Source organism: Drosophila obscura, unplaced genomic scaffold (assembly GCF_018151105.1).
Source record: "Drosophila obscura isolate BZ-5 IFL unplaced genomic scaffold, ASM1815110v1 contig_84, whole genome shotgun sequence".
NCBI lineage: Eukaryota > Metazoa > Arthropoda > Insecta > Diptera > Drosophilidae > Drosophila > Drosophila obscura.
The window spans coordinates 1200072-1215261 of record NW_024542877.1 but is presented as its reverse complement, the minus strand read 5'-3'; the positions used below and the strand labels follow the sequence as shown (position 1 = coordinate 1215261).

The window sequence follows — 15190 nt, the reverse complement described above, 5'->3', positions numbered from 1 at the left end:
AGGAGAGCGATCCCACGGAGTTGTTTTACAGGCATTACTACGGTACGAGTACTCGAGTATTTTATGTGTACTCTCTCCCATGGGAAGGATGGCTGCAAAAGAGATGAATGTGAATTGGTGAATAGATTAAGATGATCTCCATTCGGTAGACAAATAGAGACAGAAAGTGAAGCTACAATTCCCAGATTGAATAAAGATGTTCACGATGGAGGAACTTGACCCAAGGCAAAGGATTGCCAACATTAAATGCGATGCATGACATGCGAGCAAATGTTCTGTCTGGGATTGCATGTCTGCAATTAGCAGCCAGAGAGAGAGAGACGCTACTTTAAGCAGGACTCGGATCGAATTGAAGCTGCTGCACCGCGTGGCAGCTCGCAACTTTGAGGCTCATCTTGCACCTTGAGCCGTGTGCTTCGTTGCTGCGTAACGTAACAAGAGCCGCAGCGCTGCTGCTGCTGCTGCTGCACCAAGGCTTTGCTGGCGGCCTTGACGCTAACCCCCGCACAATGCACCAGGGGCAGGCGACAGTCTTGCAGCTGAAGTTTGTAATTGCAGAGTCGTAAATCTGTTTAAATTAGCTGTTAAACAGGTTGTCTGCGCGATGAAGTTGCATCCGCCGTATTCCGTTACCAGCAGCAACATCGTAGCTGCCGCCTCGGGTACCTGCCGTATGCCCGCTTGCCGCTTGCCTGTTTGCTGTCTGCCACTTGATAGTTGATAGTTGCAGGAGGCCGGCATCGGCTTCTGTTGGCGGGATAAGCCTGCCACGCGCCAGGAACTTCATCTTCTTTATTATAAGAAGCTTATGACGCGCTCGCCGTTGTCCAGGCTCCCTGCTTCCGGATGCTGGCTCCCGGCTACCAGCTGCCGGCTTCTGGCAAATGAAATGGAAGCGCTGCATGCGCAGTGTCTGGCCGGATAATTGCCCCCGCTGAGAGCATTATATCGCCGCCGTATTTACTTGCCAGCAGAATGCAAAGTACGAGTATATGGAATACAAAGCTGGAAGCGCCATGAAATACCTCTCTGGCCGCGAAAACACGCGAATTGAATGGGCAAAACGATGGTTAAACGGTGCCAAGAGCAGGCCTGAGGCTGGGCAGCAGTCGAACAAAGTTGCCGCAGCCCCAGCCCCAGCAGTGGCCGCACCGTGCACCAGTGCCCCAGTGGCCCCGTGGGGAATGTTTCCACTTCATACAAATTTGTATGTGCCACATCATCTTGTGCTCGTTGCATTCTCTCTCTCTCTCCGCAAAAACTTTTTAATTTCCATCCGTAATTGTGCGACAGAGCCTGAAAGCGACAATTGAATGAAGCCGCAGAGCAGCGCAGTGGGATCGGCAAAGGTCTCCCCAGCGACGCGACTACAAAGTCCGCTCTGTCTGTCTGCTCTGCAGGTGCCCTGAATGATGCTCCTGAAGTGTGGGCACACAGTAGTCACTGCCTGGCCCCACAGGATAGTTGCAGGGAGACCTTAAAGGATCCCAGCAATGCATGCATCTCCCAGCTACTCACGAGTATTTACGAGCCTGCATATCGAAACTATTGATTAAGGTACGAGTATATTCTTTGTCATACATATGTGTGGTCCAGTCGGGGGTATATTTATTGCTTTAGTGTCATTGCCCATCCAATTTAATTTGGCCTGCAAAAGGATCATTTAATTTTACTTGTGATTTTTTCTCTTCGTTCTGGCACAGCTCTATTTGAAGTCTGATTTAGCTGGCGCCTAATTAATTTCTAATCGTTGTATTTTAGAAGAAGTACAGAAATACAGAAGTATTTGTGTAATCTTTTTTCCACATAAGGAAAGAAGTTTTAATTTTAATTTTAATTAATTAAGCGAATACAACACATAATTTTGAACCATTACCCAATTTGGGAATAAGATGCCAGCCAAAATGTGAACTTTGCCCCCTGTGCAACGTGTTAAAGAGGCTACTCGTTGTTAATCAATGCTACTCGCTGCTACTATTTACTACTGCACTGTACGCGTTACTCGTTACGCTTTATTACGTTTGAAAGCCAGTGCTACCTATTTCTGTGCTACAAATTTATCGTTTGTCCATCTCTAAGTGTGGCCAGGTGCACATTCCCTGTGCACTACGGTCACATTGCTCAATCAGCAGTGTTTTGTTTTGTTTTGTTTACAAAATTATTATGTTTATGGTGTTTGTTGGACTATGACAACAGAACAGATCGAAGAGCAGAGCGAGCAATGATCTGTTCCTGCGTGCCTTGCCCACGGATATGCATCGATATCGGCGGGAAAAATGAACATGAACCACAGACCAGAGCCATGCCTTCTCATAACTGAGATTTGGCAAAGCTAAAAACATTCAGCTATTTTTCTATTATTAACCGATAATTTGGTAAGGCCAGGACACAGTCGTCAAATGTCAAAGCCCACAATTAATTGAAAGTCATTGTGAAAACTCAGCAGAAAATTATTAGAAAATTAGATAATGTCGTTCTCTTCAACTTTCGCTGATTCTGATCATCCCATGGACAAAGTGGATGTGGCCAAAGATACAAAGGGCATCGAAAACCTGCTCTTGTCGCAGGGCTTCGCGGACTGTGAGCCTGGAGTTGTGAACAAGCTGCTGATGCAGGGTTACGGTAAGGAATGTCGCCGTGTGAGCGACAGCGACAGCGACTACGAGTAGATTCGTTTTGTTATAGCTATGTTCAAGGACAATTTGTTGAGGGACATGGCGCGTGCGGAATTGGCAAAGGCCGTCGGCAATACGACTGTTGAATCCATGGACACGGAGTCTGAAACCCAAGAAGCAGACGCAACCGTAATCGGAGCCACTTCGGAGTGGGCCATGGATGTTGATATGGATATATCAGGTCCGGGCACAAGCACTTCGGCCATGAATCCTAACGAAAACTTAGCCTTTCCTGCTGAGTTTTTAACTACTGACTCCGGCTATGGAGGGTACGAAATCCAGCAAGATCTTGGGGACATAGATATGGAAATGCAGTCACATTTGGATAGTTCAGCTCCAGCGCCAAGCACTTCGGCCATTAATTTTAACGAACACTTGCACTTGCCGGCTGAGTTTTTGGCTACTCACTCCGGCTATGCATGGTACGAAATCCAGCAAGAGCCGTTTGTAAATCTTGGGGACATAGATATGGAAATGCCGTCAAATGTGGATAATACAGTTCCAGCCCCAAGCACTCCGGCCATCAAGCCTGAAGCGAACGTGAGCCCTCCAGCAACTTTTGCTGCCTTGGAATATTTGGACTCTTCGACTGAAGACGACTCCGAGGATGGGAAGTACGAATACACGTCGGAGTCCTCAGATTCGGTATACTGAGTTTTTTAACTGCGTGGGATTGCTGCTTCTTTTTGCCCAAATAAAAGGCAGACACAATATTGGTTGCACCTTTTATTTTTCCTTTTATGTGTCCTCTACTCTTTCTCTTTCTTTTGTACTCTCCTCTTTCTTCCCACCAGGATCACGAGTTAACCGCTCTCCAACCGGTTAGCCATTAATATTAATTAACATTAAGTGTTAATCTAGTTTTAAATGCATTCATTTGCATCTAAATTCATTTTTCTTTGTACCTTCAGGTCAGGTGGGTGTGGGCCTTGCCCTGCTAATTATTTGTTTGTATTTTAATTGGCCTGGACTTGGACTGGTTCAGTCGTCGTCTTCGATCCACAGGCTGTCTTCAATCTGCTCCAGTGTGGGACGATCGACGGGATTGGGATGCAGGCACCAGGTGACCAGGTGCTGGTAGGCCAGGCTGGCACGACGATAGCCATCGGATCCTTGATTAAAGGATCCCCCCTGGATGCGCGCCTTCACCCGCAGATGGGCGGCGTCGCTCTGATCCTTTTGCTCCCCTCTGTCCAGGCGAAAGGGAGCGTGACCGACCAGCATGGTGTACAGCGTGGCACCGAGGCCGTAGACGTCGACGGCTGGGGTATATGTCACCAACTTGGGGTCCGACAGCAGCTCGGGCGGCGCATAGTCGAGCGTGTAGCGCGGCGTGTCGTTCCAGCTGAGAAAGGTGCTGTCGTAGCTGCAGAATAGACCAGAAAAAGAATACACCTAGACCCAAAGAAATTGCACTAATGGCCGAGTGGGAGCCTCACCTGGCATTGCCGAAGTCAACCAGATTGACGGCCAAATCGTTGTCGTTCACGAACACCACGTTCTCCGGCTTGATGTCTCCGTGTATGAACTTCTTGGAGTGGATGTGGCGCACGGCCCGCACCATCTGCTGGAAGATCGTGCGGCACTTGTGCTCGCTCAGCAGGTAGTGGTAAATGGGAGTGGTAAGCTCCTCGCCACCCAGGAGCCTCGTGATAATCCAGACGTCGCACTCGTCGCGGAACGCTGCATAGAAGGTGACAATGCCGGGATGCTCCGTGTCGGGCGCGCCACAGGAGAGCAGGGCATCCAGCTCGGAGGGCCGGAACAGCGACTGCGGTACAATCTTCGCCATGTAGATCAATTTCTTGGGTCCAAACTCCGCAATGTAGCATCGGCCGAAGGTGCCGCTCCTGACGTACCCGCTCAGCTCGAGGTCCTGCGGCCTGGGCGGTATGTTGTGCACCCCCGGATTGGAGTACTCAATCTGGCACTGGGGACGCCGCGGGCCCACGTGATACGGCGCCACGTAGGTGTAGCCGTGGAAGAGGTTCACGGCCATGGTCGGGGCCTCGCACTCCGGATCCACGGGCTGCTGACCCGTGAAGTCGGTGCTGAAGTTCTGCAGATCCCCTTCGCCGCTGAGCGCCAGCTGAAAGGGCGGCACATACAGCTTGTTCTTCAGATCCTTCCAGTTGATGACCTGGAAGAAGGGATGCGCCTTGATCTCGGCGGCACCGCGACCGTTCCCGCCCAGGCGACGCAGCTCGTCCTTCTCCAGCGACCGCAGCACAAAGTCCTTGGCAGCGTCTGAGAAGCCGTCAGGTATCAACGGCTGGCTCTCCTGTGTATCGAGCATGGTCTCAAAGGGCACCGCTCCTGTGAGCAGCATGAAGGTCAGGATGCCCAGGGACCACCAGTCGGAGGCCCACGTATAGCCCGACGGCAGCGCTTCAATTACCTCCGGGGCAACGTACTCCACGGTGCCACAGAAGCTGTTCGCCCGAAACGAATTCTCCTCGTTGAGAAACTTTGCCATGCCCAAGTCAGCGAGCACCACGTGTCCGCTCCCATCCAGCATGACGTTCTCGAGCTTGATGTCGCGATACAGGATGTTCAGCTTGTGCAGCTCCTCCAGGGCCACCACCAGCTCTGCTATATAGAAGCGAACACGGGCCTCAACGAAGGGCCCCTCTGTCATGAGGTGCGTGTACAGGTCCCCGCCTTGCACGAAGTCCATCACGATGTACAGCTTCGACGCGGACTGGAACGCATACTGCAGGCCCACGATGAAGGGCCTGTTCTTCGAGACATGCAGGGCCACACGCTCCATGCGATGGTTGCGGGCTGCAGATCGGGATTCCAACACAGCCGTCTTATTCACGATCTTCATGGCATAGAGTTTGCCCGCGTCGGTGTGCGTTAATTTACGCACCAGAAACACGCGCCCAAAGGCTCCTATGCCCAGCAGCTTCAAAAGTTGAAAATCATTCGGACCCACTGCCTCCTCTTTGAACGGAGTGCCATAGAAGCTCAGGTCGGTGAGGAGCTCCAGTTCCCATGGTTCGGGCGCGAGCGCCCCATTCGCCGGGGCCGCAACTTCATTCGGTTGCACTTCTTCGTTCCCGCCTTCGTTGTCCTTTGCTTCGTTGTCCATTGCATCGTTGTCCTTTGCTTCGTTATCCATTGCATCGTTGTTCATAGGTTCGTTGTCCATTGATTCGTTGTCTATTGATTCGTTGTCCCCTGGTCTACAAATCTAGAAAAAGCGAGCGCAAAATGTATGAGAAAATGAACACAAGCAGAGTTGCACGCAAGCGCGCACACTCGCACTTTTTTTTTTGTGTCTCTGTGTGCGGCCTAGCGCCTGTGTGGTGGTGCACCCGTGTGTAAGCTTCAATATAATTTTGCAATTCGCAGATTTCTTCTTGCCCTCCCATTTACTGGCGATTAGTTGCATAAACCTTTGCATGGCATTTCACTCACCTTTTGCTTTTAATTCAAATTAACTTCACTTAAATTCCGCCAATTTTTCAGTTTCCAAAAGCACCGAGCACTGCAAATGTCTGCCTCTGATTTTTCGCACTGGTTTCTGTTTTTGTTTTTGGTATTGGTATTGGTATTGGTATGCACAACGATAAATAAGCGCTAGTGTTGGTAGGCGTCGCCGAGAACTTATCGAACAGCCGGCGTATCTTTTTGGCACGGCGCAATTATTGAGAAATAATTTGTTTTGTTGATTTTCAGTCGTAGAGAGCTCAGGCAATATTTGAGCAAGCCAGCAAAATTGTATTGGGGGAACGGTTCAACAATCGATCATTTCTGCCGCAACGCTGCTCGCAGCTGAGCCGGAAAGCCTTGCTCATGCATACATATAGTTCTCTCGCTCTCACTGCGGGCTTTAAGGTTAAAGGCTTCTATATCTGGTCTCACCAACATGTCATTTGTTTTGTTTTCTGTTTCGGCGATGATGGTCGGAATCAGGGCCAAGGGTCGTGTAAATTTACGTAGTTCTAATATAACTTATGTAAATGTACTTGCAGAGTTCTTCGATCTGCTTGATACTTGTTTGTATGCACTGTGCATGAAAGTACTTCAATTCTTGTTTATTTTCCATTTATTCTCCGCGTGCCGCGTGCCGCAAATCAATCAAATTCCAATGCCATCAAAATTAAGCCAATGAAATGTGCGAAAAGTGTTTTTAAATACCAACAAAAGCTACCTGAATACATATTCCAAGCAGAGTTACCCGCAAGTGTATCTGTTACGAAGTCTAGGACATCTGCAGCGAGGCGTTGGTAATCGCACAGCCAGCGTGTGGCAAGTGGAGCTCAGACACCCCACCCCAAACAGCGCCACCACCTGAGCTAAGCCGGTCCCGCTCCTGCTCTCAGTTCCCTTGTGACCCTCATCTAGGCCTTCATCATCTGCTTCTCGTCCTCGCCCACACACACACACACACAACAATCACATCTGTTAACATGCAAATCAATGTTAGCTGCAGCCTGACTGTCTGTCTGTCTGTCTGTCTGTCTGACTGTCTGCTTCCCTGCTGTTGCTGCCGGGGGACCCACACTCCCCCCCCCATTGATTCCATATTGGGGCTCAGTCGGTAAGCGGCTTGTATGTGCATGGCATGCAACATTTCCGCTTCGCCGCTCACTGGCAAAATCAACTCGAGCCCCACAGGCCCCAGCTTGTGCGCCCAATCCCCTTGCTATGCCCCCCAGCCCCCACTATGCGTTGAACCCCGCTGCTCCATCATTGCCCAAGCATTTTGAAGGGCACACAAAAATGTCGATTATGATTGCTGGGCAGGAGGGGTATGAAATGTGATAAATGCGCTGCGGGATCGGGCCAGGGTACAGCCTCTGTTCGAGGCTTCGCAGAAGAGAGGAGAGGGCTGAATGGATAGCATTGAATGGCAGTTGATGGAAGGATCTAACATAAATAAATATAATACGTAGTTTGGGCACGGAGAAGATGTTTCATAATGTTTATGGGCTAAGGCATACAAGGCAAATAGTGGCAGTCTGAGTGTGTAGGGATATCCAGCTGCAGCCAGTGTTTATGTTGAGTTTGGGCCTCACTCAAGAAAGTGGAGAAAGTGATCAAATATTCACTTATCGGTAGAATGCAATGGGTTGCATTTTATGTCTCGCATTCCACGGAAATCAGCTGCAGAATTCTCGCTATGTTTTGCACTTGTCGCCTGTCTCAATGCCAAATGGTGAGCCTCCCAGTCATGCCCCATGGCCACCCCCCACACTGCTGCCCAGTGCGTGCGGCATGTAAATGAAGTCTCGCTGTGCCTGTCTATCCATCCATCCATACTCACTGACAGCTACTACATGTGGAGCCAGACTCCGAACCCCAAACTCGACTCTCCTCCGTCTGATGCGTATTAATGCCGTGCGGGTGCCACATTCCACATGCCCGATGCCAGATGGAAACAGTTCAATCATAATAAACTCCAAGTCAATTTTTAATGATGCAAAAAAGACAAATGTGCCTCGCCTCCCACTCGCTCCCTCTCTCTCCTTTTGTCTGGGCCAATATCTGGGGGCAAGCACCGCATAAAGCGCCATCAATTGTTGCATATGCTTAGGCGGAGACTTTGGGGAAGCCTCGTGGCAAGTGTGAAACTGTTTTGTGGCTCCTTGCGCAGATCCTACGAGTCCTGGTATTTAATTTTGGCTGCTGAAATCCCTGGCAATATAATCAAATATATTAACGGCTTGACAGTGGGTCGATTGAATACGGCTCGCACTGTTCTTGTTACCTAGATAATAGTTTCATTCGTTAGGTCAGAAACTCACAATATTTTTGATTTTTTAAACTTTTTTAAATTCGAAAAAATCCAATTATTAGGAAATTTCGTGCTGTTCTTAGAAATGGAGGCATGTGCCTCTTATGATTAATCCTTTCACAAAATAATCAAAGTGAAACTAATTTAAAGGTACAAAATAAAATAATAGATCGACTATTTCCACAGCTTTGTTTCCTTGTTTTTCGTGTAGAATATTTAAGGATAAAATAGATACGTAATATGTCGTATTCATAATATCAGTTAGCATTCGCATTCGCATTCAACACTCACACAATTGAAAACTATTAAATGTTAAAATTTGTTAATAAATTGGATCAGAGGGATTTGCTGCCCCGCCGCCTGCCCCGCGACTGACTGATGATTGATTTGGCTGTGATTTAAATGGTCTCGCTTGAGCGCTGAATTATTAATGACGTCGTCGGATTGCGGGCTCACAGCTCTCATTGCTCTCATCGCTCGCTCAGGACTCTGTCGTTGTGGGCGGCTATTTTGTTTGTTGTTGTTGTTATTGGTTTGCCTCGGATAATAATTTTATGGGGCGCGCATAAAAATTTCAGCATTTCAGCTCGTTAGCCATGGCGTATACGCAACAAGGTGGAACATTTCCATTTGGTCAGGGTCGGAAACAAAAATAAAGATATAAACACACAAAAAATGTGTATGAAACTTTGCGCCCAATTGATTTCAATTTCGTTTTAATGAATTTTGCGGCCTCAGCGCAATTTCAGTTCGAATCCCCCCAGGGGGGGATTTGTTTCTGTATTTCCTTCTCTTTCTCTTTGTGTCTGTCTGAAAGTCTCTTTATATCGACCTATATCGTTTGCTTTCAGGTGTTTATTTATGCCATTGCCTCGGCACAAACGTTCAATTAAAATTTCAATTATTAGCTGGCAAACAAACTGGGCTAGGGCACGCAGAGGGTGTGGTTGGGCTGGGCCGGTACCAAACGAATCAAAAGTGTTGACCCCAAGCACAGGCGGGCAGAAAATAAAACCAAGCCGCAGATACCCTAAAAATGGTGCCCGAAATTAATCTGAAAACTGCAAGGCAAAGTCTCCGAATTTTCCTGAATTTCTTGAATATTCAACATAATAGAAGGGATTTAAAGTGCTGGAATCAGTACTCAACGAGAGCTGTACTCAAAGTGGATTATTAATGGCATTCTGGCGAGAATCCCACTGGGAATTCCCGGGGGAAAGTACACATTTCGTTGAAGTATTTTACCCCCAAAGGATCATGGCATATGCCCAAATGCTGCACTGTGCCAAAGCTCTTCCAAAGAGAGCGTATCCCGCTGCAGAGTGACATTGTGGTTCGATTGGAAATCGGTTTTGGGTACAAGACAGGCAGTTGCCACTGGCAGCCACAGAAACACGTTGGAATATTGTTGCCAGCAAATCGGGCGGAAAAGTGAGTTCAACTCCGGCTCGATATCTGCTCTGCCACCAGCTGCCACTCAGAGCATATACTCGCTGGGATTTACAGCCCCCAAAACAGAGAGTGGAATGGGCAGGAGCGAGACGAAAGAGGCGAAAGAGACGAAAGAGACGAAAGAGACGAAAGATAATAAGTTGAAATTTCAGAGCAATAATTAAAAAGCTTAAAGTTTTCCATTTTTCATCAGACCGATGCGAAGAAGCTTTTTGCCAGCCAGCCAGGCAGGACAAGGAGGAAGAGTGGAAATGGAAGTGGGAGTGGAAGTGGGAGCGGAAATGTTTCCCCAATTAGGGTACTCGTCTCAGATAGCATAAGCAGTATTTACTGTAGTACAATGTTCAGAGAATTTTAACTCCTGTTCGGAATAATTATTTGCAATTCTCGCCTTTGCAAGCTGCCAACCGAAACGAATTACACAAAGCCAAGCCGGCAGATGGATCTGAGCACCGACCCGACCCCATCGGCTATTCGCGGGAATCACATACATATGTATATCTCTACGAATATACGAATATATAAATACGTATATATGTGTATTTAATCGTACGTTTATCAGGCATCGTGGAAATGTGCCACCAGCTGCCGTCAGCAGGGTGCCAGCAGCCATTCCGTTCCGTTCTGTTCTGTTCTGTTCTCTTCTGCCACAACAGTGCGTCTCATGGCCAGCTTACGTGCACAGTGGCTGCCAGAGATAAATGCGTTGACAAAAGCTGTTTCGGTGGAACAACCAAACACCCCAACAACATCCACAGATACTGCGAAAAGCCGCTAAACCCAAAAACGAAGCTGCAGATACCCTTGCAGTTACATTATTCCAAATAAAACGTTTCCTTGCCAGCCATTAAATATAATTTAATTCTCCGATTTGGTTGGCTTTTATTCAGCTATTTTGCATGGCTGGAACCAGTCTAGACATGGGCATAATACCCACTGGAAGGGCATGCAAATTCATGGGGGCGCTGTGCAACAGCAGTGAAGAGGCGCCCGCATCTGTTTGCGGTCTGTCTGTCTATCTCGCTGGCTGTCTGGTGGCTACATATGTATGTCCCTCTGTCGCTGTCCGACTGAATGCACCAGACCCCGGCGGTGGGCTGCGAAAGGTGCTGTCTCTCGATAAGCTCTGAAACTGGAAACCGAAGGCTGAGAGCTAAACCTGGGGTAGCACATTGCATTTATCAATTTCCCAGAACCAGAATTGCGGCAAAGATGTAGCTACATATAGGAGAGGAGAGGAAGACAACCCAACACAACCCAACACGAATGTGTATTCACTTTCCACTTTCCACTGACTTCCGACCCGCTGTCCCCGTGCCACGCGGTGAGTTCCTAGGAATAATTACATTTTAATTTGCAACAAATTCAATTTACGTTGCAACATTTAATGCTGTTGACGCAATTGCATGTGTATCTGACTGTGGATAACTATGTTTTCTATCTACCTGTATCTGTATCTCTGGCTGTGTTGTATCATCTGTATCTGTGCGTGCTTGCCTACATACATATATCTTTTTGTGTGGCTGTATCTGCTAAATGTGTGCTGTAAAGGCAACTTAGTTGCCTGCCCCTGAAGTTATCTGAAAATCCAAGCTAAGGGACAGGGCGAAAGGGTTCACTTCCCTGGGACTGAAGTATGCACATCCTTCTTTGATTTGCTCGCGAGCAGAGGGCAGAGGGCAGAGACGTGAAAGAGCTGCCAAAGGGTCAGAATAAGTTTAATGTGGCTGCCAAGGGATGCCCTAGGAGTGGCCCTAGGAGGCGTGACAGTGGGTGGGAGTAAGAGTGGAGGTCACAGCTTCATCACATCAATAACAATAAGTAAATCTAATTTGCAAGCAATTCGATTCAACCAGTCCCAGTCGCAGTCCACTGCTCTCCTTTGGTCCTTCCATTTCCATTTCCTATCCTCTCCTTTGCTATGCTCCCATTGGCTTCGCATTTCTAATCAATGTCCTGTGCCCTTACCAGCTCGAATCGGTTCTGTTTGGATCGATAGATGCCTGATTTCCCCCTTGTATTATCTACATATGAATAATCTGCAATATCTAATTGAATCTATATCTATATCTATCTATATCTGCACATCTGTACTCTCTGCCTTTCCTCTGTCTTTTGTCTCATCAATTTTCTCTGCCCATCTGCCCATCTGCTGGCTGCTAGCTGTACTTCTCCTGTCTCTCAACTGTTCCCATTCCAGCTTCTGCTTTTCGACTGCTCTCCTCATCTCCCTTTCATCTTTCATCTCTCATCTTTCGACTCCTAGCTGGCTTTGGCCCCGGCTCTGTGCCGACTGTGCCTCTTGGCCCTGGCTTATTGGTAATGAAAATTTGATGATGGCCAGCAGACATCGTCAGAGCAAGAACGCGACTTGGCCGCCCCTCTCTCTCTACTGTCTGCTCTCTGCTCGCTGCCAGCCTAATGATAATGACAATGACGATGATTGATTGATGTGTTCTTTTGGTCTGTGCCCCAGCCCAAGCAGCTGCTCCCCGTCCTGGAGCTGCTCTCCACTGGCCATGTCCCATCCTGGAGCCAGTTAATTAGTGCGAACTGACTTGGCAACCGCTGGAAATTCAAATGAAGCGTCAAATGGTTTTTTTTGGCTGTCCACGAGCAATCACAAGGACATTCCAGGCAACGGGCACCCCATCATATCGAAGGGCGTTCCCCACAGATCTCCGGGCGAGGCCTCAACACTTCCAGGCTCGTCTGGGTTGCCTCTTCTTAAGGCATTCCCGTGCATAAATTTATGAGCACATCCTTAATAACTCTTTTCAACTTTGGGCACCCCAAAGAATAAAGGGGCAGAATTTGCTGGCTGGGCAGGGGGACTGTGGACTGTGCACACACATGACCTTGGCCGGCTGGCTGGCTGGCTTTTAGCTCTTTGTGGCCCAATTCAAAAGTGTGGCAGCAGCGTGGAGCAATTTATTTGATTGTTTCTCATTCATCTCGTATTAACTTGCACAAACAGAAGGGCCAGCCAGCAAGAAAAACATCTCCCTGACCCTTGCTGGGGCGGGGGCGGCATGCGATTGTGTCGGGGAATGGTCAGGGAAGGGGATGGGGATGTTGGGGCATTCCTCTGGGGTCTTGTCACTCTTGCTGCGCCCTGCCCCCCGTGGCAGCAACAAGTTTTGTTCGCTTTTCTCGCCTTGCCAGCTTCTGTCAGCGACCTCTGAAGCGTCTGGATTAATATTTAATATTTAATATTTATACTTATCCACACATTTTTAGCGTGTTTAATGCTGAAAGCTAAGCCAAATATTTATTGTTATTTGTATTCTAATATTTAGTACATTTATTTGTGGTTGTGATATAGAGTAGATCAGCCGTGAAGCTGCCAAAGTAACGACCCGCAGGACACCCTTTCATATCTGATCATGTTTTGATTTCCTAACACTGCTGGTTGCTATGCTGCCATCCCACATTCTGCTGATATATGTTGCCAGTATCCCAGTTGGGCATCTGATGCCAAATGGCTGTACATTGTACTTGTGTGTATACCTGGCACATATGCCACATCCTTGTGCCTTTCGGCATGGCCGCATATTGATTGAAATTCTAGTGGTAGGCCAATGCAAACAAATACTCGTTCGTGCCCAGACACTGACACATGCACCACGTCCACACACGAATCTAATAATGCCATCATTTGTGAATGTATTTGGAGAGTGTATACAGCTGCACCTACAGTCCGGCACACACTAATATGTAGCACTTGCTCCTTGCCACAGCATTAACTGGCAGGGCAGCTTGCCGAAGGCAGGCAGGCAGTCCGAAGGGTTTTTTGCCGGGCAGGCTCTTTCGGCAATAATAGATTTTAAATTATTTTCTGCCTTATAACCATGACAGCAGCTGTAGCTACATATTCGACTGCACTGGGTGCAACTTGTTCTGCCTTTTGTTTGACCAGCGGCTTTTGGTGTTTCCCCCCCCACGTGCCACAGTGCCACACTGCCACAGTGCTTTACTACGTCGCAAACTGTCAGATATTGTTGCTCATGATTGTTGTTGTCGCTGTTGCTGCGTCTCATGGCGATGTTGTTAGCGCCTGTTGTTTTAGCGGTTGCACCCAAAATCGATACGCCCTGCATTTTCCCATTTTGGGGGTCAGTTGCTGGGCGGCAGCCCAGTGAAAGTGCGCGTGCACTTTCCCCCACCTCAAAACGGGCAAATTAACATAAAAGCTTTCCATCCAAAGTAATTTTAAGTTTAGCAGCGCAGTAATCGCTCATCCCCGGGCGGGCCTGTCTATTTATTGAGTTACCTTTTAAAGCCCATTCCGAAACTACCATCCTTTGAGCAGACTTCAGAATTCGCAGTTTGTTAGCCACATAATTGGACTTGTTTAGCATCAACATCCGTAGGAGCAATCCACAGGAGATTTCACATTCGATGAGCTGCAGAGGATTGGCATTCCCCCAGGCAGCCAGCCAGCCCCCCCCAGCTGCTGTGGCTTGGCATTCCTCAGGTTAATTAGGCCAGGCCAGGCCAATCGAGATGCCATTCTTTTTCCAATTTTCTGTGGTTTCCTGCTGCTCCTCCTCTGATGCTGCTGCTGCTGTTGTGTTTGTTGTTGTTTTTCATGGAATTTTCCAAATGGGAATGCAAATGCAATTTTCGAATGATTTCATTTTGTGCTCTGTGCATTTAACGGGCACGGGGCTGGCCAAGCCAATCCGCACAGATGAGCGAGTGGGAGAGGAGGGGGTAGGAATGGGCGGTTGGCAGAGAGGTATTTTGTCTTCCAAGTGGGTCAGGTGGAGCTGTGATTAAATGCCATGGGCCAATCAACGCATGCCAGGAGACAATTTACCTCTGGAAATTTTCCATTTTCCATTTTCGCATTCCCATTTGAGGACACATGCGCCTGCCCGCCTGCCCTCCTGGCCAGCCAGACTCAGACTCAGAGACTGCCAAAGGAATGGAATGGAGGCAAATGCTTCGAAGACTGTCATCGAAACGGAAGCGGAGCGAGGAAGTCCTGACGGAAGCAAATCAGGAAGGAAGCTTGCGAAATTCTTTACAATACTCTGGCATTTCGTTCTGCTATGCGAGTCCTGGCCCCCACAACACCCACACCACACCACACCATCCCCCCTCTCCAGCCCTCCTCTGCTCGTCCCATTTTCGGTTGGGTTTCATTCGGTTATTGTTCTGCTCCGGCCACACTTTGGTGAATAAGCAAATTGTTTCAGATTGACCCACTCCCCGCTGCCACCCTCATCAGCCAGCACCCAAAGCCCACTCGAGTGGAAGGCGAGAACGAAGTGGAGCGAAGTTTGCCCGGACCCTGGCCACGATGTGATTT

At 48.4% G+C, this 15190-nt stretch overlaps 2 protein-coding genes across 3 annotated transcripts; one reads left to right on the top strand and one right to left on the bottom strand.

The window, feature by feature from the left end:
- Positions 1 to 2299: 2299 nt before the first annotated feature.
- Positions 2300 to 3375, top strand: LOC111068996. 2 transcript variants are annotated; one of them, XM_022358870.2, is made up of 3 exons: positions 2300 to 2375; positions 2444 to 2622; positions 2686 to 3375. In XM_022358870.2, the coding sequence occupies exons 2-3, from the start codon at positions 2469 to 2471 to the stop codon at positions 3327 to 3329; spliced, it is 798 nt and encodes a 265-aa protein (XP_022214562.1). In that variant the 5' UTR covers positions 2300 to 2375; positions 2444 to 2468; the 3' UTR covers positions 3330 to 3375. The 2 variants fall into 2 exon arrangements, with proteins under 2 accessions (XP_022214562.1, XP_022214561.1); XM_022358869.2 differs by lacking the exon at positions 2300 to 2375 and having other exon boundaries at positions 2396 to 2622.
- A 161-nt stretch (positions 3376 to 3536) lies between these two features.
- On the bottom strand, positions 3537 to 6207 carry LOC111068995 (chromosomal serine/threonine-protein kinase JIL-1-like). The gene is made up of 3 exons (XM_022358867.2): positions 6099 to 6207; positions 4115 to 5871; positions 3537 to 4041 (listed from the first exon to the last, which is right to left on the bottom strand). The coding sequence occupies exons 2-3, from the start codon at positions 5827 to 5829 to the stop codon at positions 3657 to 3659; spliced, it is 2100 nt and encodes a 699-aa protein (XP_022214559.2). The 5' UTR covers positions 5830 to 5871; positions 6099 to 6207; the 3' UTR covers positions 3537 to 3656.
- Between the last annotated feature and the right edge of the window lie 8983 nt (positions 6208 to 15190).